Source organism: Trichosurus vulpecula, chromosome 6 (genome assembly GCF_011100635.1).
Source record: "Trichosurus vulpecula isolate mTriVul1 chromosome 6, mTriVul1.pri, whole genome shotgun sequence".
Classification (NCBI taxonomy): Eukaryota; Metazoa; Chordata; class Mammalia; order Diprotodontia; family Phalangeridae; genus Trichosurus; species Trichosurus vulpecula.
Window position 1 is genome coordinate 115,895,268 of NC_050578.1, and position 27,080 is coordinate 115,922,347.

Sequence of the window (27,080 nt, forward strand, 5' to 3'; positions counted from 1 at the left end):
ATACAGGTTCCTACTCAATAAAACAAAACTACAAACTGTAATTCAATTATTTGTGAAATTCAAAGATATTTTCACCTATAATTGGTACTTACTGAATCAGTGAAAATAGGGTATAATTATACAAGAATTTAGTTGAATATAGTGTTAAACAAGATTAATTACAACTGCTAATTGTTCTTTATTCCTGACATATTTAACAAAAACAAAATATTTTGAAAAAAATTCACATGTACAAACAACGGAGAATTCAAATCTCTTGGTAAAAAGAAGAGAACGTTCAGGTAGCTTTACAGAGAGACTTGTGAAAAATCTTTACCTGGAGGTTCCTATTAGTTAGAGATTCATCAAGTGTTGTTGCCAACTCTACTGCTCGCTTCTGACTAGAGGGATCCAAGTAATAGACCATTTTGGCAGCTAAATAGGATAAAAGAAATATCTTAGGGTTTTATGTCAGGTTAAAACTACCCACCAGCCCCCAAAACTAAAGGAGCCAGACTACTACAATGATAACAGGAAAAAAGCCAGAGATACTCATTTTTCACTTTATTCAGTTATGAGTATTTAACAAGCGAAAATTTTCTGCTAAAATATAAAAGTGGAAAGCTCAGTTCAATAGTAAAGTACACAAAGGCAAACAAAACCATTACCCTTTTCAGCCAGGGACACCAAGAAAGCCAAAGACTTAAACAACGCTCCAGCACTTGCTCTAAGCACACAAAGACCCCTGCTCTACAGTGACTCAGCTTTGACTGTCAGCACTATTGTCTGCAACTTTACCTGCTACTGGAACCTAAAAGGTAAGAATCCATATGCACAAAAATAAACAAATTTAAACACTACAACAGAAGCTTTAACTTTACATGGTCTGTAGTCAAATTTACATTAATACTTGATGCTTTATTTTAAGCCTCTGACTTCAAAATCTTGGAATCCCATCACGTATAAAGTTATGAATTTGTAAAACAAATGTGGTAGAAACCATTCAAAATAATTCCATTCCTGTTAGATAATGCCTCTCCCCACATCCCTCAACCAGGTACCTAGTCCACAAACTTACTGAAGACCGCAAACTTACAGGCAGCAATGGGTCCCAATAAGAAGGAAAATGAGCTAATTACCTGATAACCTATGTGGCAATGAATCAAAGTTCCTCTTCAGGAAGGTTTCATTAAAGTTCTTTGGGTTGGTTGCTCCAAAAAGCCGGTTCATCTCTTGTTTTAATACTGTCCTCACTGCATCGGGTAGGTCTTTGCTTTCAGACCCTGCTAAGCAAACAAACAAGTGTCCTCTGAGCAGTGTAAAGGGGGGGGGGGGGGGGGGGGGGGGGCGCCCACAATCTCTAGTGATCTCTGAACCTACTTACTAATGGAACACAGTTTTACCTGAAGAGTAAATATTTAATGAGGTTTACTTACAGTGAGGATCTAGGATTCTGACTGAGTGGAAACTCCCTCCATGAAGGAAGCTATTTAAAACTTATGGTCATAAAGAAGCTTACTTGAGATTCCCAGCCTAGTGTTCTAGCCAATGTTGCCTTTCTGCTTACGTATGAGTTCAGAAAAGCCTAGAAAGGAGGCTCCCAGTATTAGAACACCACCCCCAGGCAAACTGCATCTATGACATAGTAGATTAATCCTAGGGAGGTGCCTGAGGCACAAAGTAACCAGTTCAGGCCTTCTTGACTTCAAGCCCAGCACTCTACCCACCTTGCCAAACTGCTACCTACTTAAGTTATATTTACAGGATTCACATTAGCAGAACCATCTAATATCACAAGAGAGATTAATAAAGGCTTCAAGATTCAAAAGCACAACCTTCCTTTTAATGTTGGATTTGCTGATCATTTGATGACTGAAAATATTGCTGGATCAGAATAATTTCCCAGGCCAGTCTGGATTCTTTCCATTGCCTGATTAAATGGATTGTAGTGTATGTTTTAACACTGGAGGAGACCAAAAGATCAGATGCTCTAAGATCCCTAATTTTCAAATGAAAAAACAAAGAAACAAACAAAAAAAACAAACCAGGGTCCAAGCAGTGATTCGCTCAAGGTCACAGTCTCTGAATTGGATAAAATTCCTGATAAACCAAGAGTCGGGGGTACAAAAAGCGACATGTCTTATTCTAGTTAAAACCACCCTTCAAGTAACTTGTGAAGCCACTACAGGAGGAAGACCCCTCTCAGAGAAGACAAACCAGTGTTGCATCATCACAACTAAGACTCAAGGTTCAACCCTCTTCTCTAGGATCCCCGGCTGTTTAACCTCCACAAATTATAAAATGTAAAAAGACAACATCAAAACTAAACTACACTTCAATTTATAGAAACTGTTTCCAGGATTTATTAATAAGGGCATCACTACATAATGAGCTCAACAGGCCAAAGTTATTTCTAAATTATGGGATGTTCTTTTGAAGGAAACATTGCTAGAAACTCCAACCTTTGTAATATATCAGCAAGCAAATTAAGTGTTCTGCAAGTGAGAAGGAATTCTGTTTCCATAGCTGAGCTACCATGTAGGGTAGTTCTATATATTTAAATTGCATTTTGCAAAATTAGGGAATAAGGTGTGAGTTTCCTCACCAGTAGTTTCTACTCCAGTAAAATCGCAAGTCTGGGGTACCCCACCCCACATCCTGCCCCCAGAAAAAGAGATATCAGATAACACAGAGACAGTTGTTTTTAATAACAGCATTTATATAACAGTTTAAGGTTTGACAAGCATTTACCAATTCACAACTTAGGGTCATGCCAGGGGACATACATACATCATCTCCTTTGATTCTCACAACAACCCCCCCCATCAAGCACTTGTATTTTTTCCATTTTAGTAATAAGGAAACTGAGGCAAGAGTGACTTGCCCAGAATCACACAGCTATTAAGCACCAGAGTCAAGAAGTATACAAAAAAGAAATGGAGAAGAACAAGAGGAGATAAAGATAACAGAAATGTCCCTATTTAACCTTCTTAATAGTGGTTCTAAATAAGGTTTTAATCTTGGTTTATATTCTTATACTTCAGTATTTCCAAGATCCATGATCCATCGACAAAGATCACAAATGATCAACAACTCAGTAAAGCAAGACTGAGTTGCTTTGGTAAACCCATTAACAAGCCTCTCCAAGCTTCTGTAGGCTGATCTTCAAAGGACAGAGATACATAGTACATCACTGGGCTAGCAAGCAGAGAACCCTTCTAGCATGTTAAGACCACACCCTCTGAGAACCAAGGATTACCTATGTACTGTGTTCAGGCAATAGGGTAGGAATTTAGTAAAAATTTGGTTGTTTCAAAAACAAAACACTGACATTGCCGTGAATGCTGCTTAAAACAAGTAGGCTAAGGGATATTTTTTTTTTAAATTAAGTCAAGATTCACCACAATTAATGTCTTGAGTCTTGCCCTTTAGCACCTTTTTATTGTTGCTGCTGCTTCAAAGCTTGGCCACAGCCACTGGTTTGTCCATCTTCTGCAAAGATCTAATTACAGCACCACCACCTCTGACTCAGCATACTATCCATCTATTTTCTTAGTGGTGTATTCCGTTCCAAATCAACCTTCAAAGGGTCACCAGAGTTCTGGTAACCAAAGGTTTTTATTTCTCTCTTCACTTTGTCATGGTTTTCTTGGCCTCTTTGTAAATATGTCTTTATGTAGCCAAACCCTCTTCTTTTCCAGAAAACAGCTCAACCTTAGCAAAATTAATTCATACAAGGATATTTTAAAAGTTTTGTCCTCTGAAGCAACGTCTAGTGGAGACTTCTGGATTTTTCAGATTCTTTCCATTCCACTCCAAAAATCAGCAAAAGATTTCCAAAACCTCCCCTGGCATGACCGTAAGTTGTGAACTGGTAACTCACAAATCATCTCAGCACTTTCAATAACTCCGAGGCTTGCCTCAAATTTGCAAATTTCATCCATGATGTACAATTTTTTGGTGCAAATTCCAGGAGCTTTCATATAATTTATCATACCAAGTCAAATTCTCAAAGCTGTAGCTCCAGTTCCCTATAGCCTGTAAATAATCTCGACTTCAGGGATGAGTTCCCAAAGCTCTTCTGGCAAACACTGGATTCTTCTGTCTTATCTCAAAACTGAGCAAAGTTGTCTTGTGAATAATCAATTTCACACAAGCTCTAAACACCTGCCTTCTCTGAATCCTTTGCCTCTAATTCTTCATGTTACATGAAGCTGATTCAGGTGCTTCACAGTTCGAGTGTTTCTTTTAAATTTAAGGCATGTTGGCAATGGTTCACTACCTGCTTCTACATAAATTCTTCCAATTGCAAACAAAGCTACAAATGGGTCAGTTGGCTATCAATGCTACCCAGCATTCTGTTGTGATACTAAGGTAAAATCCTATTACAATGTATAGCAATATGAGGGTATGTCCATAGCTATATGGTGCTTTAAGTTAACAATCAACAAACAATGATTCTGTGTCTGTGTGCCAATTAGATACAAGGTACTTTTGTGAGGGGGAGAACATTTACAAGTAAGTGGGGAATCAGGAAAGGCCTCCTATAAAATGTCGCACATGAGATGAGTCCTGAAGGAAAGTAGGAATTCTAGGCCATAGGGGTGAGGAGAGAGTGCGTTCCAAATATGGATGATAGCTGGTGTGAAGGCATAGACAAGGGAAATCTAGTACTGTGAGATCGCCAGTTTGGCCAGACAAACAAAATGGATGCATACTTGGTAAAGATCCCTTTAAAGACTTTGGTTGATAAGGATGGTTCTTTCTATTACCTGAGCTTCATTTGGGTGAGTTCTCATCACATTTTTTTCAAGATAACATACTTCCTGACATTTCATATTTGGTGATCATTATCAAGAACCTGCTTCACAATGGCCCTGGCCTACTATGGCAGTGGTGATTCACTCTATTAGAAAGGATCTGATTTTCAAGTTGGGTAGGAAACTAACCTTTAATTAGACTCCTGATGATTCTTTGATTCAGTCACTTCTTAGTCCTACAGACTACTGGAGTGTGACTTCTAACAATGCAACTGACAAAAAATTCACTACAATGTGCATTTCCCTATGGAATTCACTCTACTAAGGAGCAACCTAAGGTACAAATAACTTTTAAAATTCTTTTACAATCATCTAAAACGAAGTCAAAGAAAAACTCAAAATGGTGCAAAGAAAGAATGGATAAACTTTCTCACCAATCAATTTCCTTAAATGATGGGGTGAGTCATTTCCCAGATCAAACAAATATAATTATATACTGACTTCTATAAGGCTTTTGATTTGGTTCTCACTTATATAAACTGGAAATGATTTGGAACATAACAGATGTCCTACTAGAGATACATAACTGAAGAGAGGTATTATATAAGTAAAAACCAACTGTTCCAAGTTATTTCAGAGAGCAGAGGGAATATACATTAAGCTGTATTCCACAAGCATCGGTTGTTGTGGTATAGAGGACAGCAGTGGATTTGGAATCAAAAGACCTTTGGTCAAATCAAGACCTATCTGCTACCTCAATGCCCTTGGGCAAAAGCCACTTATCCCTCTTTGTTACTTAGTTCCCAGATCTGCAGGTTAGATCAGCAGTTCTCAAAAGTGTGGTCCCGTGGGCCCCCAAGACCTTGTTTAAGGATCCATGAGGTTAAAACTATTTTCCTAATAATATCAAGATATTATTTGCTATTAAAATACTTTTTCCAACTACACGAGGCTAGATTTTCTCCATGTACTTCAAACAAAATATCACTAACAGATTGAATTTACAAAAGCAGGTACAAGAAACCATCTCTCTTCTATTCAGCCAGACATTAAAGAAATTTGCAAAAATATGTACAATAATGCCATTCTTCTAATTTTTTTTTTGCTTTGGAAAAGTGATTTTTCAACTTCATAAGAAATGTTATGTTAACATTAAATGTATGTGGTGTATATTTATTATTTTTAAATGAATTAATACTCTAAAACTTCTCAGTTTTCATTTCTAATTTGGTAAATATCAATAGATATAACCCATATAAACAAAAGCTCTTTGGAGTGCTCAGTAATTTTTAAGAGTGTGAAGGGGTTCTAAGAGCAAAATGTTCAAGAACTTCTGAGTTTGATGATCTTCAAGGTGCTTTTCACCTCCAAATCTGTGATCTTGGACTGAGTTTCTAAATTTTTTATCCATAATTGGAGTAAGAAATATTGACTAAATCTATAATAATGAACTGGGGCACTTAGATGATCAATACTCAAAATGACCATAACAAAACAGATGAGTATGCAAAAATATGATTATTAAAGGTTTGTCTTTTTAAGAAATATAAACCATTAAATTAAGAAATTGCATGCTGTCAGTTGTAATCACCATATTAGCTTTAAAAAACTCTTTGTGAAAAGGTATTACTTGAGAACTGACTGATGTGTCAAAACAAAATATTTTTAAAAGCAAAAATTTTAAAAAGCTAGCAAAGTCAAAAGAGACCAAAAAAAACTATCAATATTATAATAGGAAACCCTGAATTCCTGCAAAAAGGACAAAGATATGGAATTAATTGTAAACTGTAAGAAGCAAATGCAGTGCTAATTTAAAAGGTATGCCAGGCAATGGGATGCATAAATAAAACAGCAAAGTAAGCATGTGGTTATCCTGACTTTCTGTATAGCATATAAGACCAATTTACAGTATTTTAGATACTTAAAATAAGGAGCTACAGAAAGAACAGAGGTGATCTAAGGAAGGAAAATATGGGACCTATGATGAGAATAGGGCAATAATTCTACGCTAGGAATTAAAAAAAAAAAGAGAGATCTAAATGAACTCTGTGTTGGGCAAGTATTTTCAATTCCATGGAGGTCAGAAAAAGGGAGGAAATGAGATTTTTACTTGCTTTTACATCAAAGCAATAATTCCTACCTCTGGGACTATTTCAAATCCTTTGAGGCTTATGACAAACAAAAATTTAAGTCAACTCTGGAAGCTACATTGTGAAGTACTAGTCAACTCTGCTTTATGTATATTTTCATTCAAAGACCTCTTCAAAGGATAAATTAATATCTGGACATGGTGCTTTCTAGCCTTTCCCAAGTATATGTGAGATGTTGTATTAGGTACAGAGCAGTGGATTTGGAATTAAAGAACATTTATTCAAATCTCTCCTTCTAGGGAGGAGCATCTTCAAATACACCTTGTTCCATTCTTCCAACAGCACTTTACAAAACGAATGTTACTGGAAAACTTATGTTTTAAATACATTGAGGGAATGAACTATTTAATGACCAGTGTAATGCAAAGTTATCCCTTAATGTATTTACATTGTAAGTTTATATTGTCACGCATAGGTTTTTGCCAAAAATTTATATTTAACTGATTAGCTGATGACAATGAATTGGAAAGATTTTTGTTTTGTAGAGAAGATACAGTGCATATTTATTACTAGTGTGAATCATCACTAACTCCTTTCATTGACTGAATTCTATCCCCTAAAGCATTCCTTGTTGCTCTTCCAACTAGTGAATTCTACTGAATAACTGGGAGTTAATGCTTAAGAATTCTAACTTTCACTTCAAGGAGCATACTGACCCTGTCAATGTTTCGTCTTTGTGCATCTACATTTCTCATACAACCCCAGAAGAAAAGTTAGCCAAATGGACAATCAATTCACATAACCTTTACAAACTCAATAAAAGCACACACATACCTAAATATACCATAGTTTATTCATGTTTAAATGGGAGCTAGCACAAATGCCCAGGAATTTAACACTGATTTTTATTAGATCTTGGGACCTAAATTATTCCATGGCTCAAAAATCATAGTAGGATTTGGTGGAAAAATAAGCATCAACTATTATAAATGTTTACTGCTACATATCTTTTCAGGCATACACTGAATTAGTAATAAAAGACATGTATATGTAAAATGTTCTGGGAAGGAATCCCACTCTAAGACTTAAATAACTTCTTTTATGATCACTTCAAACACTCATCTTTCTGATTCCACTTCACAACCTCCTCCATCCCCCCAAACAGATAAACAAATGAGCAAATTACAGAACTGTATCATTTAGGTTGAAAGGAATATTACAAGTCATAGAAAACAATTTCTTACAACATGCAGGAATTCCCTACATAAATACATAACATCCTTAACAAGTTATCTAACTTTTATTTGTACACTTCCAATAATAAAGAATTCATTACTTAATAAGGGAGCCCAATCCATTTGGGGGACAGTACTGTCCTTATATTAAAACTTAGAGATTGGGTTTTTTAGTTTCAAGTTTAAGAAAATTTAAAATTATGTTCACAGTTGGAAATTTTAATGTTAATTTGACACTAAAATTATTTTGTGGTTTTGTTATTTGGCTGGTTTTTCTATTTCCTCCATTTGAAAAAAATTCCAATCTTACAACATTTAACATTTAATGTTAAATTTAACATTTAATGTAATCTTACAACATTTAACATCTAGTAAGAGATTACCTACTGTAAAACATTTCTGAATTCTGAAGGCTAAAAGTGTTAAATTCAACTTCCTTTTGTCATCTTTAAAAAAAAACACCTAGAGAATTACAACATGTCTATAAAATAACCTACAACTTCTGATTTCAAAAACAGCACACTATAGTATACAGAGTATTAAATTGGGAATAAGGAGAACTAGGTTTGAATTTCAGCTCTGCTAAGTTATGAACTGTATAACTTTATTCAAATCATGTAACCTCAATGTGCTTGTGTCTCCTCATCTGTAAAATGAAGGAATTGACCTAGGCAATCTCTAAGGTTTCTTCTAGCTTAAAATTCTATGATTCAAATACCTGAACATAGAGTTTTAAATCATTTGCTTTGTTATGAAAATTGATTTACTTTGATGAAATTTTACTAAAATAGTAAAAATGACTCTTCAAACATTATTCCAGATAATACTTTATACTAAGTTATTAACCTACTTCCTAAAAATTCAGATTTATCAAATAAATGAATCAGAGAATAATTACTATATTTACTTTCCAAAAGGATTCTTTGCTTTTCAAACAAATTTACCATGACTCCTTGAAATAACAAATTTCTCTGAGATGGGGATAAGAACTTTTATGTGTCATGGACCCTTTTAGGCAATTAGGTGAAGCCAACCTAATCCTTCTCAAAATATTGTTTTTAAATGTATAACAAATTTAGGATTACAAAGGAAACCAATAATATTGAATGAGTTACCAAAGACATTTTTAAAACAAGTTCAATACTTCATGCATTTATAGAAGCCTGAATTCATGTATCAGCTCTCAGATATATGCCTAACTCAGTGCCATACAGAGAATAAGATGTTCAAGTACTCCACCTGAAGTCAGTTACACCTGTAGCTTTAAAAATGTAGATATTAGCCGTACATTATTATCACTGCCTTTCCTCCAACTACACTAATAACTATTCAGTATCTTATCTTGAAGAGAACTTTTGATAAATCCACATATATCACTTAGTCATATTATTAATAACAAAAATTGCTATAAAAGTAAACTCAAAGGGGTTAAAAACCAATACATACCAGCACTGAAGAGGCGAATCATACACTCATGAAGCCAAGGATGACTGGAATCAATAGCAAATGCCCTCTTTACCGACTGAAGCATCAAAAGAAACTTTTCTATAAAAAATTCAGAAGACGTTAATTTATTTTATAGGATGTCCTCAACTCAGAGGATTACCTCAAGTATATTAACAATTTTAAAACAATAACCAAACGAAAGAGTTAATTACATTTAGTTGTAGCATGTTATTTGAATCAAATGATTCCTCTCATCAGCAACACAAGCTAAATCAATAGGATCCAAGAAACATAAAAGGGTATTTCACTAAATGTAGGAATGAATTCAATCTCAGCATTTTGCAATCTCTGAATTACTATATGTACTGCTGTGAAACATAATGTTCAGAGATATAATTCATTACGAAAACTTTACTAAAGAAATAGTAAAGCATTTTGTAATAGTGGAGAAAATACCAAGAAAAGCATATGTGCCTGAAACTCTGTCAGCTGCCATGCGATCACCTTAACATGGTTGTCTTTCTAATCCTTCTGACTACACAAGTCCTGGGCAGGGCCAGAACTTGGCTGTCTTTTCAAGCATTCATCAAGACCAGACCCTAGCCCAGCACTGGCTTTTGATGTTCTATAATAGTAAGCTCTCCAGCATCAAGATTTTCAAAGTATTTTTCCCTTCCACAAACCAGTGAGGCCACATTATAAAGATGGGAAAATCATCTATATGTACAATAACCTTTCTATTTTTTTATGTAAATAAGCATAATGTCTTTTGTTTTCCAGGTTCTTGAAACCGTAGCAGGATCATGTAAGTTGAAAAACTGCTTTCTAGGAAAGTAGGGCTAACAAAGTTCTGAAATGGTTTTTCTCGGCTCCTGTTGGGCCCAAAGTTCTCAACGATGTCTAAGCAGAGCGAAGAGATTCTTCTACATTCTACAAGGATTATATAACCCCAGTATTAAATGCCATAGAATCATAAATCCTAGAAAATCCTTCATTGCAACATTAGAGATGTAGAAGTAATTGTTACGCAGGAGGGGACTGGCCTCAACAAGCTCTAAGGATGAGCTCCAGCCCCTATGATTTGCTAGTTCACAGTCTCGTTGGTGAAACAAAATTTACAGAAAATCATTGCAAGACATAGCAATGTGAGGTGCAAACAAGGTCTAGATGACAGTGTAGTCTAAGAACACCACTTCCCATAAAAGCAGCACTCTTAAAAAGGACAGTGGACCCAGTTTTTATAGGAAGAAAATACTTTCCCTGGGACTGAGTTTCTTTATCTGTAAAATGAAAGGGATGGACCAGGTGTCCTTAGAGGTCCCTTCGAGCTCTAGAACTACGGACTCCAACTGCCTGCTAGGTATTTCCAATTTAATTCCCTGCCATATTTTAAACTCAAGATTCATCATATCTCAATTCCCACAACAAAATTCTTCCTAGTCACCAAAACTGGCAGCCATCATTGACTCCTCCCTTCTCTCACACACCATATCTGGTCAACAGTAAAGTGCTCCTTCCCACTGTATGAAAAACAAGGGACAATGTGAACCTTCTTTTCTAATCCCACTGCCACAAATCCTGGCACATGTCCTCATAACCTCAGGCATGGAATACTCGTTCCATTATTTTCTACCTACTCTTAACACATATGGCTGGTCACATTTTTGATCATGTCACTTCTCAAAAAAATAATCAACAGTTCCCCTAATTCTTACCAAGTAAAGACCAAATTCCTCATTCTCACATTTAGGGTTCTTTACAATCTGATCGCAGGTTACCTTTCTAGCCTAATTATTCATTACTGTTCTAAATTAACTCTATGCCACCAACCTGAGTGTTTACTTTTCACTAAATGTATTTTGTGGTTATCCATGCTGGGACCTCTCCTAGGAATTCCCTGCCTTCTATTTCTGTTAACAGAAATGCTACTCATCTTTAAAGGTCCAGTGTAAATGCCACTTTCTCTAAGAAAACTACTCTGATTGCCTATTCTGATCACCTACCAAATACCTCCCTATAACACTTAATTTGGATTGCTCAAATGGGACTTACCACATATGTCCCATATCTCCTAACAGACATTAAGTTCTCTTATTATCCCTTAGTATCCACTCCCAGGCCTTGATCACAATAGGCCTGGTTAAATGCATCTTGGTATCTGCTAGGAGATCCTACTGAGAATGACTTATGTAGCTATATCAGTGCAATCATTCACCTCAGAGTATATATACCTTCATCACTTACCTTTCCTAAAGTAAATCTCAAAGGCAAAAAGATGGGTCTCTATCTTGTTCTTTACTAAGTTCTTCAATGGTGTTAAAAATTTAATAGCTTCTTCCAATGGAGTTTCAACCTAAAAAATATCATATAACCATACCAATAATTTAGTAACTCAGCTTCTGATCACTATTAACTCCAACTCTCTGTATCTGAACACTGTGGTCAACTTATTTATACTGTTGAATTTATTAAAGTAGCTTTAGATAATATTCCTTTTATACACATTTTACTAATTAGGTGCCTCTTAAACTCAAAGTCTGTCCACTCACCTGAAATCTTTTTTATCTATCTAATAAGATAACAAATTATAATATTCAAAGATGAATTCTTAGGCTTGTGATGTGGCCAATTCACAATCTGATGAAATTTCTTAGGATTATAAATTAAGAATTTTGCATTCAAGAGTAAAAAAGTATGAAACATAAGGGACATTAAAATGTCATGGGAACATTAAAAGAATTTATAAGAATATGGGGAATATAAGTGCATTAACTAAATAGAGGGGAGAAAGCGGTTCTTTACTGTACTTGGGACACACAGAGGATGAGGAAGCTCTTCACTGCCCACCACAACCATACACAAGCCCACTTCTAAGTATATACCACATGTGTGTGGTCTATGAAGACTCTTTGGGAATTAAAAATTTTACTAGGTTAATGTAAAGGGGAATGGCTCTTTTCTAATTACAGTTTGGTATTGAGTATGGTTTTTTTTTTTAAATTTCAAGTCTTTGAACTGGTGTGGACTACTGCACAAAATGCTAGTCTTTCTTGATCACTGGTTAGTTCTGCTGAACTTTCCCCTCTTCTTTTTTATTCTTGGTTATAAATGATGGATTTCTGGAAGGTGAAGGGGAGAATACTGAAAAATGAAGACAATTTAAAAGCAAAAGATAGAAATAAAAAAATTTTAGAAGTCAGTGGCGGGAACTATTTTGAAACTATTTCCAAGTTTCCATTATAATGCGGTTACTACGGTAAGCTTTAGCAGAGTATATCTGTATCAATAAACTGACTCTTTGAATGTTTGGGGAAATATGGAAAAGAGGATAGAGGGGGGGAAGAGAAAGAGAAAGAAAGAGAGAAGGAGGGAAGAGGGAAAGGGAGAGAGGAAAAGAGAGTACGAAAGAGAAAGGGAGAGAACAAGAGAGAAAAGGGAGGAGAAAGGGAGACGTGACATGAGGAGAAAGAAGGGGAAGACAAGGAGAACACGGTACAGGGAGACTCTGAAAGCTGTCTATATGCCTCAGCACACAGACTTTAGCTTGGATGGCCTACTGTTGCCAGATCAAACCCTGATTTAGAGCACCTTTTTAAAAACATCAGCAATAAGACCTAATACATTTATAATAAAACAAACCTATGCTTGTGTTCATGGATCTATGGGGGAGTTTAAAAAGGAAAGATAAGGACTGCAGAGGAAGATGGCGACTGGAAAGCAGGGACTAGCGTGAGCTCCCCACAGAGTCCCTCCAAAAACCTATAAAAAATGGCTCTGAACCAATTGGCTGGGAACATGACAAGGCAGAGAAAACGCACCCAGATTCAGTCTCAGACTTTGCATTCTTTCTTTGCTGACAAAGAAGACCAAAACATACAGCCTAAAGAAGTCAATAAAGTGCAAGAGCCTATACCAACAGCCTCCAAGAAAAACATGAACTGGTCTCAGGCCATGGAAGAGCTCAAAAAGGATTTGGAAAAGCAAGTTAGAGAAGTAGAGGAAAAATTGAGAAGAAAAATGAGAAGGATGCAAGAAAACCATGAAAAACAAGTCAATGACTTGCTGGAGACCCAAAGAAATACTGAAGAAAATAGCACCTTAAAAAATAGCCTAACTCAAATGGCAAAAGAGCTCCAAAAAGCCAATGAGGAAAACAATGGCTTGAAAGGCAGAATTAGCCAAATGGAAAAGGAGGTCCAATGGACCACTGAAGAAAATACTACTTTAAAAATGAGATTGGAGCATATGGAAGCTAGTGACTTGATGAGAAATCAAGATATTATAAAACAGAACCAAAGGAATGAAAAAATGGAAGACAATGTGAAATATCTCATTGGAAAAACCACTGACTTGGAAAATAGATCCAGGAGAGATCATTTAAAAATTACTGGACTACCCGAAAGCCATGATCAAAAAAAAAGCCTAGATATCATCTTTCAAGAAATTATCAAGGAGAACTGCCCTGATATTCTAGAGCCACAGGGCAAAATAGAAATTGAAAGAATCCATCGATCGCCTCCTCAAATAGATCCCAAAAAGAAATCTCCTAGGAATATTGTTGCCAAATTCCAGGGTTCTCAGGTCAGGGAGAAAATATTGCAAGCAGCCAGAAAGAAACAACTTGAGTATTGTGGAAACACAATCAGAATAACCCGAGATCTAGCAGCTTCTACATTAAGAGATCGAAGGGCTTGGAATACAATATTCCGGAGGTCAATGGAGCTAGGATTAAAACCAAGAATCACCTACCCAGCAAAACTCAGTATCATGCTCCAAGGCAAAATGTGGACTTTCAATAAAATAGAGGACTTTCAAGCTTTCTCAGTGAAAAGACCAGAGCTGAATAGAAAATCTGACTTTCAAACACAAGAATCAAGAGAAGCATGCAAAGGTAAACAAGAAAGAGAAATCACAAGGGACTTACTAAAGTTGAACTGTTTTGTTTACATTCCTACATGGAAAGATGATGTGTATAATTCATGAGACCTCAGTATTAGGGTAGCTGAAGGGAATACATACACACACACACACACACACACACACACACACACACGCGCGCGCGCGCGCGCACGCGAGTATTGTGGAAGGATTATACATAATGATACACATGTGGCCCATGTTGAATTGCTTGACTTCTTAGGGAGGGTGGGTGGGAAGAGAAGAGGGGAGAGAATTTGGAACTCAAAGTTTTAAAAACAGATGTTCAAACACACAAAAAAAGTTTTTGCATGCAACTAGAAAATGAGATACACAGGCAATGGGGTATAGAAATTTATCTTGCCCTACAAGAAAGGAAGGGAAAAGGGGATGGGGAGGGGAGTGGGGTGACAGAAGGGAGGGTTGAATGGGGAACAGGGCAACCAGAATATACACCATTTTGGAGTGGGGGGGAGGATAGAAATGGGGAGAATATTTGTAATTCAAACTCTTGTGAAAATCAATGCTGAAAACTACATATATTTTAAAAAATTAAAAAAAAAAAAAGATAAAAAGGGGTGTTTATCGACAGTTAAAATGGTATCAATGAACAAACAGCCAATTCCAGTTTAATAAGTTTGCACATTTCCCACTTAAATACTCTATCCTCGGATCACTAAATATTATTCAAGTTTTAAACCTGAAATATGAAAAAGAGAAAAGATCACAAAAGAAAGGGAGATGCAGGAACAGAATAAAAATGAAAATTTCTAGATTTCAAAACTATAATCATATCGGCCAAAGAAGAGTTGTATCCAATTATGCCCAAGACTCCAAACATACTAACAAGTACCTTGGCCAGTTTCTCAGGGATAAGTTCTTCTTTTGGACCTCCAATTTCCTCATCATCATCATCCTTCTTCTTCTTCTGATTTCTCTGTTGCTTCTCTTTCTCCGCATTCTTTTTCTCTTCTTCAAGTTGAGCTTTCTTTTGAGCTCTTCTTTGTTTATTACGTAATTTCTTTAGCTCTTTGTCTGACATGTTTGCTATAAGTAGAAAATTTAAAAATGATTAAAACTTTTTGAAGTTTCAATATCCTAATGTTATTTATTTTATGCAGCATTACCATTCCCTCAAAAAATATTGCATGGAAAAACCGGAGCATGCACACACAAACACATGTAACAGTTTTTAAATGAATTAAGATGAGTTTTTTTAAAAAGTGAATTTCCTTCATGTATCTCTCACACCTGAGCTGCCAATCACTGACAAACATATGTGAAAGGCTATCCTATTTAAAATTGCAAGCAGTAAATTACTTGTCTGTAATGCCAATAAATAATGCTTATTTGGATAATTCTTCTTATTGACACTTGAGAAAGTATTTTAAAATTTCAAAATGTGTCACTATGAAGGTACAAAAACAAAGGGGGAAGGGATGGACTGAAAATCCAACCTCCCCTCATTTTCCTTTTGTCTCTCTCTTCAAACAAGAACTAGGCAAAAAGAGACTTAAACAATAAGTAGAAACAGACACAAAGATAATTATGTGGAGAGTTGCCATTGTTTAATTTATTACCAGTTACCACTCAATGGCTGAAGATAGTTAAAACTCTCTTAACAGGACTATAGTGGTTTATAAATTTACACATCTAAGCGAAATAAAGCAAGCATCAAGGTAGTTCACATGAAACAAATGCTGGCAACCTTCCTACATGAAAACTTATTAATTAGATAATTATTTCAGTTTTCTGTTTTGCATATACAGAAAAAGAGCCTATTTTGCAGATTAAGAAAATGAGGCCCAAAGGTTAGGTGATTTGTCTAAATTCACAAAGCTAATGAGATAGTGGAAACTGTTAACGTGGATGTAACCATGATTCCCAGGACAGTTTTCTCTTAACTATACTGTGTTGATGCTTTCTTTTTTTAATTTTTAATTCTTGATTCATTAGGATGCTGATTCAACTGAAAAAGAATTGGGGGAATTATGATATGCCATTTATAAAAGGCAACTTAAACTGACAGTGTAAATTGTCTCAGACTACAATTTTCCATCTTACACCAGTTTAACCATTTAAAACAAAACTAATTCTACTCAGAACCCACATACTCAATGATAAAGTCAGTAATTTACCAAGAATAAGTCTCATGATGCCAACTATGACAACTGTATTCCCATGATCCTTAATATAATGACTTTAAAAAGTGTTCCTTAGCCAACAGAAATTCTCAATTCCAAAAAGGGAAAGTAACTCCACATTCTGCTGTGTATAGGGATTTTTCTATGCTCACATGAGTGTTCAAAAATAGACTTGTAGCTAGAGTTCGAGTAGTTATCTCATTTCCCTAAGACTATAACTCGTTGGCATAATGTGGAAGGTTTGGGCTGATGGTGTGGGAAATAACAATAAGCAAAATCAATGAACTAACACCCAAATTCTAAACTACTGAGGAATCAGAATAAGTAAATTTAAAACATCAAAATATTCAGCACCTACGATGGCAAAAGCAATTCAAAATTTCAAGATAAAACGTGTTGCTCTTGCTTTAGCTGCTTTCTATAGGATTTTTACTGCCGACTAACCTAGTGGTTTCAAAATTTTTCCAAAATAAGGGTTCTTTCAAAAACAGTAAATACGAAAGTTTATAGATATTAAAAATATGTATGTGCAATCAATATTCATTTTGCAAATAGACCTTTGTTTTGTTCCAAAATTTCCATATCCTCCATTCTATCTCAAAGTTATTCGATATAGCCAGACCTTCCAAAAGTCTAATATTGGTGGATTTCATCAATACATTTCAAACTTTAAAGTGAAAGTGTTTCATGGAGAAATTACTTTGGAAACACACATTTAAACCTTCACAAAATGAATTCTATGATTTGCATTCAATAAAGGATGATAGAGTGAGTGGTTGTCTAGATGGAAGACAGCAGGAAAATAAACTGACGTTAAATCCCTCTGCCCCCTTCTATCCCCCTTTTGTTTTTAACGTGGGGGAAGAGATACCATGGGTTGTGGACAGAGAGCAAGACTGGAAACCATGAGGACCAGGAACAAGTCCTGCCTGGGACTTATACCACTTTGGGATCCGGTCAAGTCGATCAAAGTCTCCGGACTCTGGGCAACACTCTCACACTCTTAAATGGCAGGAAAGCTGCTGAACCAAATTGGCAGGAGTCCCCAGAGCTTCCTTATGCCATGTCTAGTCTAGTGGACTTGTCCACTGACCCTTGACCAGATAATGTCAGAATTATGCTCAGAGTCTAGTGCTCTTCCAATTATCCCAGGCTACCTCCACAGCAGTTTCAAAATTGACACAGATCAAGTTTTCAAAAATATCTAAACTTATTTCTAACCCCAGAACAAAAGCAGCCACAAAATTACAACTGCAGTCACCTCTCGATGATCCAAGGACCATTTTACAGATGCCACTGACATAGCTTCCTACTGAAGAAATGCACCAACATAAAAGGCCAATCCTAAAAGAATGGAGGCCTTCAGAGTTGACCAACAGCATTTATAAACGGTTCAAAAGCTCTTCTAAAGGAGGTATATAAAGGAACCAGATGACAACTGGCTTTTAGGCTTGATCATTATGGGGAGACAGATTACTAGGAAGGTACAGCAGGGAGAAGCAGAAACTGAACAATGTGATTTTCTCCACAACAGAGGCAGAAAGCACAATATCTGTAGTGGAAAAGAACACCAGGCTGGGGGGGAAGACACTTGGCTTTAGTTCCAGTATAGCTGCTAAACTATTATAAGAACCACTTCATTTCTATGGGCATCTGTAAAACAAGGGGGTAACACTACATGGTCTCTAAGGTTTCTTGTTGTCTTAATAGTGTGCTACTCTTTTCTACACATAAAAATTATGAAATTCAAAAGTACTTAGTAGATGTTATTGGTCACCATTAAACAGTTTCTTCCATGAATAAGTTGGTAACAGAAATATAACTGATCATTCACTTTTCAATAAAATACACAAAATATAACATTTTCACTAACAGAGAGCATCCCAAAGACAAAATATGATACATACAAGAAAGCATCTGTTAGTACGCACACAAAAACAGAGTAAACCAAAAGAAATCTTAGTGATCTTATACCTGTATCAGCCTCATGTTCTTTATTCTCATCTGTTAGTGGGTTATCATGAAGTTTCAAATAGATCTCTATAGCAATCCTTGCTGCCTTGAAGTAAAACGGATGCTGTCGAAGTACATCTTCTAGTTTTAACAAGTCCACATAAGACCTAAGTGTAATCTTCCTCATACAGTACGTATGAAAGTCAAACTGGTCATCAGTGATTTCTACAAAATGCTAACATAATACAATGTTCTTTAGCAAGTATTAACGTCAAAAAAAAAAAAAAACCTACAAAATTCTGGAAATACTTTGATTTCTTGTCATGAAAGAATTAGGAAACGAAACTCAATACAAAAGTTCACAGTGCCTCAAAATTTACAATCCTAAAATCATATATTAAAAGACATCAACAAGAGTAACCAAAAAGAAAATTAAAAAATAAACCCTAAAATCTATCTATCACATATACGCCAGTTAGAAGTAAAATGAAAAGAAATAAAGTCAATTCATTCTGAATGAATTATTGTAAGAACACTTCTTATCTGGGAGAATGAAACAACAGTACAACTAAGAAACTCTACGTAGAAATTTATTAGAATTAGTTATTTTATGAATACTACCATGAATACTTTAGTAGAATTACTGAGAAACAAAAATGGTAAGGGAATTACTGATGGAAAAGTAAATTGGCTTATTTAGCATTATTAACATTAGTATGGGCTTTTTAAAAAATCAGGCACTAGGCCCCCTAAAATAGGAAAATTTGAGCAAGAGTATATCAATTTGAGCTCATTCATGAATTAAGTACCTTCTCCTATTTCTATAAGGCACTGTATTAGCTGGTAGGGATACAAAGAAAGAAAGAAAGCTGTCCCTGTTCCAAAGGAGTGAATATTCTATCGGTGGGGGAGAAGGGGGAATGAGGGTCAGAAAAGGCCTTGGCTAAGAGGCTGCACCTGAGCTGAATTCTGAAGAGGGGAATGGGGAAAAGGGGGGCAGGAAAACATATAGGAATTGGTGGGGGTGCTTTTACAAAGGCAGAGAAAGCAAAAGAGGGAATGCAGGAATGTAGTATACAGAGAGGAACAAATCTGCCAATTTGGCAAAGACAGAGTGCAAGAAAGAAGAAGAAAGTTCGTAAAAATAGACTAGAGGCACATTGCAAAGTAGTGTAAATGTTCAATGGAGGAATCTATTTAGAAAGGAATAAAGTTCCTTGAACAAGGGAATGGTATAGTTAAGATTCATGCCTTGGAAATTATCCATTTGGCAGTTGTGTCAACTATGGATTAGCAATGGTATCCAAAGAAAATTTCAATTAATATATTTACAAAATTCTTAAAAACTAATTCTACAAAAGTTAGAAAAATTAAACTATCATTTTTTTAGAAATTCTAATTTTTAAAGAAAAAACAGTATATGCCAAAATAAAATTTCGATGAAGAAATTTCATGACAAAGAAATATTTACTTACTCTCTCAATTTCATGACATTTCTTAAGTGCTTCACCAAATTTATTCATTGCCTTATAAGCCTGCGCACATTCTGTCTGGAACCACATACACTGCATTTCATTCAAATTTTCCACTGCAGATGTTCCTTCCTATTGGAATAGCACAAAATACATTAATAAATGAACACTAACATTTTTACTGCTACATTGAACTCTCATCAATTTTGCAAGAATCGCTTAATTTTTTAAAGAAGGTAATTGGCCCCATGTATTCAGGGCATATGCAGAAGTAAGCAAAATTGTATTTCTAACCTATGCAAAAATAATTGTAGTTCTAGTAAATGTTCAAAGAAGATACAAGTCTGTTTAATTCTAATAATTAGACATTACATCTTAAGTCAAAGAAAACAAATAAAAATACATAAACTGATTCAATTAAAACAATTCAACTGTATTATTCTTCAGGGATAGTGGCTGTCCTAAATCAAGGATGGCAAAAATAAATAAATCCTTCCAAATACCCTTGATTAACTTATTGAATTGGGAAGAGCTCAGTTTCTTACCAATGACTTCAAATACTATCATTTTAACTAGTTTAAGGTTATAATTCAATCGTCTGATATAGCGGTAAAACTAATCGGAAAAGGTCTGAAAAAAGACCACTTTTGTGAAATGTATATGGATGCGTATATGAATATACACACATTCTTTTAAAGATCCATTCCGTTCTGTAAGTTGGAAAAAATATACACTAAATGTTAAAAAGAACTTTTTGTTTACAAAAAAATTAAATTGAATATTCTTGACTACGGATTTAAATCAAAACCACTCTGTTGGGATACCATTTTTGAGTGTGAAGAAAATGATTATGCAAGAAACCAAAGCATATGAGATAATTAATATATACAAACCCTTGTAAACTTAGAGCACATTTCCTCAGCCTCTTTAATCAGGTTGGCTTTCAGCATGTACTTGGCACATTTGGAGTTGATAAACCTATCTGCTGTGTCGAGGGCCTGAGCTTCATCCATCCACCTAGCAGCTTCTTTGATATTACCAGCATGCTTACAAGGAAGAAGTAAACATCATATAAGAATGGTAACTTTTTAAAGGATATAACAGATTATTTAACCACTAAAAATTTAACTGCCAAAAGAAAACACAAAAGCAAAGCAGTATAAGAAAATGTAAATAAATGATTCTTCTTTGTCACCTAGGATCTCAACTGGCCAATTAGTGAAGCCACATATTTTACTAATAATGTATTTTAGTTATTTCATTACTTTCTGAAGAAATCAATTTTCAATGCCTTCAGGCTACAAAAATAACAAAGCTCACATTTAGAAAGTGTTCATCTTTTAACAAGCTTATGGAAGCATCATTATACCAATTTTACACAAAAAGAGTCAACTCAGAGAGTGTAAAACAATTTGCCCCTAGTTTTACAGCCAATCAATGGAAAGAGACAAGTCAAACCCAGGCCACTCAGCTCTGAGTTAAATTTGCTTTATATGTTATCAGGAAGCATTCACCTCTGAACAGAATGTCCCTGAACATTACTTTAGATTAATCTAACACATTAGCCACATACAGGGAGCACAACGTAACAGGGTGAGCCTATAGCTTTAGACTGTGGCTTTTCCTTACTCCTCTTCCCAAAACTCACTCAACAAGTTGTGGCTTATGAGAGTTAAGGTCAACAGCACCCAGAAATCTGAGGAGCATCTTAGGTATTAATATTAAATAGACCTGGATACATATAAAGTTCTTGTATATTATTAAACGTTTTTGTGGGCATAAAATAATCTTTGCCTTGGTATTCAAGCCACTTAAATTACTTTTCATGGAAACACCGTATGAGAGAAAGGCCAGCATTTCCTTAGGATGCTACTTTGTGTCAGCCTAAGAAGTAATATCTAAATTAGAAGAGAGAAGCAAAATTGGACAGGGGAAAAAAAGACCATAAAAGTTAGCAACTTCTAGTTTCTACATAAGATTTTCAGTGTCATATCACCCTTTAATTCCAACTATTATGACATACATATTAACATAAAATTCACATGGTCACACAACTACTTGGCCTAAAAGCAACCATATCAAGGAAAGATAACAAACATTTTATTAAGCACACAGTATGTGATATGCACTGTGCTAAGTGCTTTACAAATGTCATTTCATTTGATCCTTGTAACAACCCTGGGAGGTAAGTGCTATTATGTCCATTTTACTGTTGTGGAGACCGGGGCAGACAGGGTTAAATGACTTGGCTAATAATGCTAATAATAATGACTAGCTAGAACTGGATTTGAACTCAGAGATTTCTCACTCTAGGTCCAGCTCTCTATCCACCGTACCACCTAGCCACCTCAAGAAAATACAACAATCCAGGATATTGGTAAGGTGTTCTTCCAATGTTCCCTAGCCACCACATGTGACATTCCAATGACATCATTAAGTTTCAGCTTCTAGTCATCCTGCCAAGATGGCTGCCTGAACGGAAGACAAGCCATCCAGATCCTATATACTTAGTCCAACAAAACCCTGCTGTTCATGCCAGATGGAATAATTATCAGAAAATTCAATGAGAAATAAGTGACTTTTTCTATCCCGGAAACGCAGAAAAAGTAAGCTCTAAGTCTCCCGTGTGGCCAGAGGTAGCCAGGGACATGTGTAGCTTACAAGGCTCTATATTTAAAAAGAAAGACCAAAAAAAGGGAAAAGGGCCTGTCTGTACAAAAATATTTATAGTGTCACTTTTTTTTTGGTGGTTAAGAACTAGAAATCAAAGGGATGCCCATCAGTTGGGGAATGGCTAAACAAGCTGTGGTTTATATGGCTGTAATGGAATATTATTGTGCTATATAAGAAATGATGAGCAGGCAGATTTCAGAAAAACCTGGAAAGACTTGCATGAACTCATGCTGAGTGAACTGAGCAGAACCAGGAGAACATTATACACAGCAACAGCAACACTAGGTATCAGTTAAACCTCATTCTTACCTGAAAGGCAATGTTTAAAAAGAGGATAATACTGTGGAGGGCATAGTCATAAACAAAACAAACTTCCTGTTTCTAAAAGGAGTATTAAAAAGAGAAACAGGAAAACAAAAACAAAAAATACCTAGAATCCATGGGAGTACTTTTGACTGTCTCTTGGACAACTATGGGGAATGGCTGCATAAAATTGCATAATATGAAAAGAATGGAATATTATTGTTCCCTAAGAACTAAAGGAGAGAATTTCAGGGAATACTTTGCACGTATGAACTAAGAGAATAAAGTGAATAGAACAACTTAAATAAGGGTAATAACACTGCAAAAACAACTTAAAAAGACCTAAGAACCTTGAACGAATCAATGATTAAGCATGTCTACAGAGGACTTGGGAGAAAGCATACAACCTAACTCCAAACAGAGAGAAGACAGACACAGGAGGCAGAGACATACATTTCTGGAAATGGCTACTATGTGTATTCATTTTGCTTGATAATGCTTATTTGTTACAAGGGTTTGTTTCTGGGGGAGGCTTTCTTTCTCTCAGTTAAATTGAGTAGAGAAAATAGGGCTATCCTCAGGGGAAAGGTTGTAATAGTAATGCCAAAAAGGTGGGGAGGGAATTTGACTTCTAATGCAGAGAAAAGAACAAATGGAAGTTTAAAAGGAAGCAGAAGTAAGTAGGGTAGTTTCAAAAATAATGTGCAGGATATGGCTCTCTCTCTGTCTTGCTCTACACATACGTACACACTCATACATATGTATATAACATATACATACATACATATGTGTCTGTGTATATATATATATATCAGTGTGAAATTATGATTTATGGTTTTCATACAGAATCTGCTTTTTTTTTAAAATCAAGTGAAAATTTTTTAAGTCTTATAAAATTTAGGAAAAGAATGATAGCAAAAATTAATTTTACCTTATAGATTTTAGCTTTCACAAGAAAGAGTTCTATCAATGTAGGTGTACTCTCTATAGCAGCATTTATATACTCCAAAGCGATAGAGGGCTGCCCAATTTTGTCATAATGCTGTGCCAAATAGTACTGGACCCAAAGTAATGTGGTAGGAGGCTCTTCCTTGCCATCATCTAAAGGGGGGAAAAAAACCATACCAACATTTACCTAACTACATTCAACTGTAGTTCAAACCTTATCCAACATGTTACATATACACAAATGTATTTTTACTACACAAAATTATTAAAAGCAACTCATATTTATATGTTGTTTTAGGGTGTGCAGCAATGAGATTTACATATGTAACCTGATCTGATTCTAACACCTATATTGTAAAGTAGGTGCTATCTTTCAAAACAAACCTGTGATTTCTTCGGTGTAGGAAGTCTCAGTGAGGAAAACGCCCTTTTATCAAAACAGATCGGCAATTGCTCCACAAAGTTTAGTCTTAAGAGAGTTGTTTGGAGGCAATGAGAGGTTAACTTACCTGTCCAGGATCACACAGCCAATGCGTCAGGAAGGACCTGAACTAAAGTCTTCCTAACTCTGAGGCCAACTCTCTGCCCACATTAAACAGTAATTCCCTCGGTGGTATTATTTTCATTTTATGGATAATGAGCAAAGACAATAAAAGGTTACCTAAGAGTCACAGAGCTGGTATGGCAGAAGTAGAATCTAAGCCTTCCCAACACCCAGTCTAGCATTCCATTTATTAAACCATACCATCTTCTTTAAAAAACAATTAACGAAAGGAATAAATAAGCTGCTCAATTTTTTTTCTTTATTAAAGCTATATCTGCCATCTAAATGTCATAACCAATGGCAGACATTCTGGATCTGGTATTTAATAATGTATTAACTATTTCAAAATTTATTAAAAGCAAAAACCTTGGCACTTACCAATTGGGTTAAATAATCGACAGCTTTTTAGAGAGGTCTCATAGCCCACTACTAACTCTTCTATGATTGCCACCTAGAGGATCAAACACACACAAAAATTATAGTATAAAACCACAATTAAATGGCAGCACAAAACTCTGTACAATTGCTTTTTCCGATGTAACGTTAATACTGTCCAAAATATGATCAGAACCAAATACCATTTCAAATAGGCAATTCTATTTCATATTTTATAAGCTATTTTTATAAGTGGTAGGAGTTGGTCTGTTAACACCTGAATCCTTAGAAATGCAACTGCCACTTGGTGAATAATATCATGAAAGCCATGCTTATATTCAGTGATTTTCTTCTACAAAACACCTACCATCCCACCTCACATCTCAACAGCATTATATAGCATGCATTTAAGGAAGGTTATGGTCCCCTTCCTTGTGACTCCCAAGGTCAGAACATGATTATAAACAGAAAGCTGTGGTTACATCAAAACATATGCTTGAAGAACCAATCAAAACAAGTGCCATCATTGTGGCAGTTATCCCCCACAACCAGCAGTAGGTTAGCACGAGGACCTGCATATGCAACAGTGCTACTCACTGGCTTCAAGGTGCCAGTCTATAAAAGATTTAGTGTTGATTCTAAGTTTTATGTTATTTTAATATGGCCAATGCTTGATATTTGCTTTCTAGACTACCTAAAATCTTCCTTCCTTTATCTAACACCAGGTTGGTGATACAATCACTGAGCTAGGAGGGGAAAAAAAGAGGCAACCACTTATTTGGAGGGTATCAAAAAGAGGCACAGTAAGGCTGAATTTCATAATAATGCCAAAGTATAAATGATTTCTAGAACATTCATGGTTTTAAATCATAGAAATATCTATCAGGAGAGTCAAACTTTGTTTTTAGGAATTTCATAGGGAGGGACAGGGTGAAAGGAGAGAGAAAGAGAATAGAATACCCAGGGAATAGGATGGAGGGAAATACAGTTAGCAATAGTAACTATGAAAATAATTTTGAAGCAAGTTTCTCTGATAAAGGTCTCATTTCTCAAACATGTAGAACTGAGTCAAAGTTATAAAAATAAGCGCCATTCCCCAATTGATAAGCGATCAAAGATATGATCAGTTTTCAGGTGAAGTAATCAAAGCTATCTATAGCCATGACAAAATGCTCTAACTCAATACTGATTGGAGAAATGCAAATTAAAACAGTTCTGAGGTACTACTTCATACCTATTAGATGGCTAACAGGACAAAAGAAAAATGACAAATGTTAGAGGGAATGTGGGAAAAACGAGACATTAGTGAAGTGTTGGTGGAATTGTGAACTGATTCAACCATTCTGTAGAATAATTTGGAACTATGTCCAAAGGGCTATAAAACCATACGTACTCTTTGACCAAGCAATACCACTACTAGGTCCCTATCCCAAGAGATAAAAAACAAAAAGGAAAAGGACCTATATGTACAAAAATATTTATAGCAGCTCTTTTCTGGTGGCAATGAATTAGAAATTGAGGGGATATCTATCAACTGGGGAATGGCAGAACACGTCATGTATGCGATTACAATGGAATGAATACTATTATACTATATGAAATGAGCACAATACTCTAAAAAAAAACCTGGAAAGATGTGAATGGGCTGATGCAAAGTGAAATGTACGTGTACAGAGTAACAGCAATATTTTAAGATGATCGGCTGTGAATGACTTAGTTATTCTCAGCAACACAACAATCCAAGACGGTATCTGAATACAGACTGAAGCATACGTTTTTTTACTTTATTTTTCTTGAGTTTTTTTTTAAATCTATGTTTTCTTTCACAATATGATTATTATGGACATGTTTTGCATGACTACACGTGTATAACCTATATTGAATTGCTTCCCTTCTCAAGGGGGGGGTGGGGGGAGTGTTAGGGAAGGAGGAAGGGAGAGAATTTGGAATTCAAAGTTTTAAAAACGAATGCTAAAAATTGTTTTTACATGTAACTGGGGAAAATAAAATACTAAATTTTTTTAAAAATCTCATAGGCAATGGTTGAAAAGGAAATTTCTATGCTTATACTACAGTTAATAACAACTACAGTGAAATAAGGGAACCACTGGTATTCTGCAACATAAAATTAATATGACAATTAAAATGGAGTGAGAATAGAAAATACTTTTATTGTGCTATATATACTTTATAATTTACACTGTGCTGTAAGAAAAAGTAATAATAATCTCTCTAGTCTCT

General features: G+C 35.4%; 1 protein-coding gene across 2 annotated transcripts in view; it reads right to left on the reverse strand.

Annotated features, from left to right (window-relative positions):
- The window catches only part of NAA15 (N-alpha-acetyltransferase 15, NatA auxiliary subunit), a 94,012-nt gene that overhangs the window by 4,022 nt on the left and 62,910 nt on the right, over positions 1-27,080 (reverse strand). Inside the window, exons 10-19 of one of the 2 annotated variants that reach the window (XM_036762841.1) lie at positions 24,843-24,915; positions 23,904-24,073; positions 20,890-21,042; positions 20,000-20,128; positions 18,546-18,759; positions 15,281-15,474; positions 11,755-11,863; positions 9,511-9,609; positions 1,119-1,262; positions 317-414 (exon numbers count right to left, since the gene is read on the reverse strand). In XM_036762841.1, the coding sequence (XP_036618736.1) occupies positions 317-414; positions 1,119-1,262; positions 9,511-9,609; positions 11,755-11,863; positions 15,281-15,474; positions 18,546-18,759; positions 20,000-20,128; positions 20,890-21,042; positions 23,904-24,073; positions 24,843-24,915 (1,383 nt within the window). Of the gene's footprint in view, positions 1-316; positions 415-1,118; positions 1,266-9,510; positions 9,610-11,754; positions 11,864-15,280; positions 15,475-18,545; positions 18,760-19,999; positions 20,129-20,889; positions 21,043-23,903; positions 24,074-24,842; positions 24,916-27,080 lie in introns of both variants that reach the window. The other variant, XM_036762840.1, reaches the window with a different exon arrangement.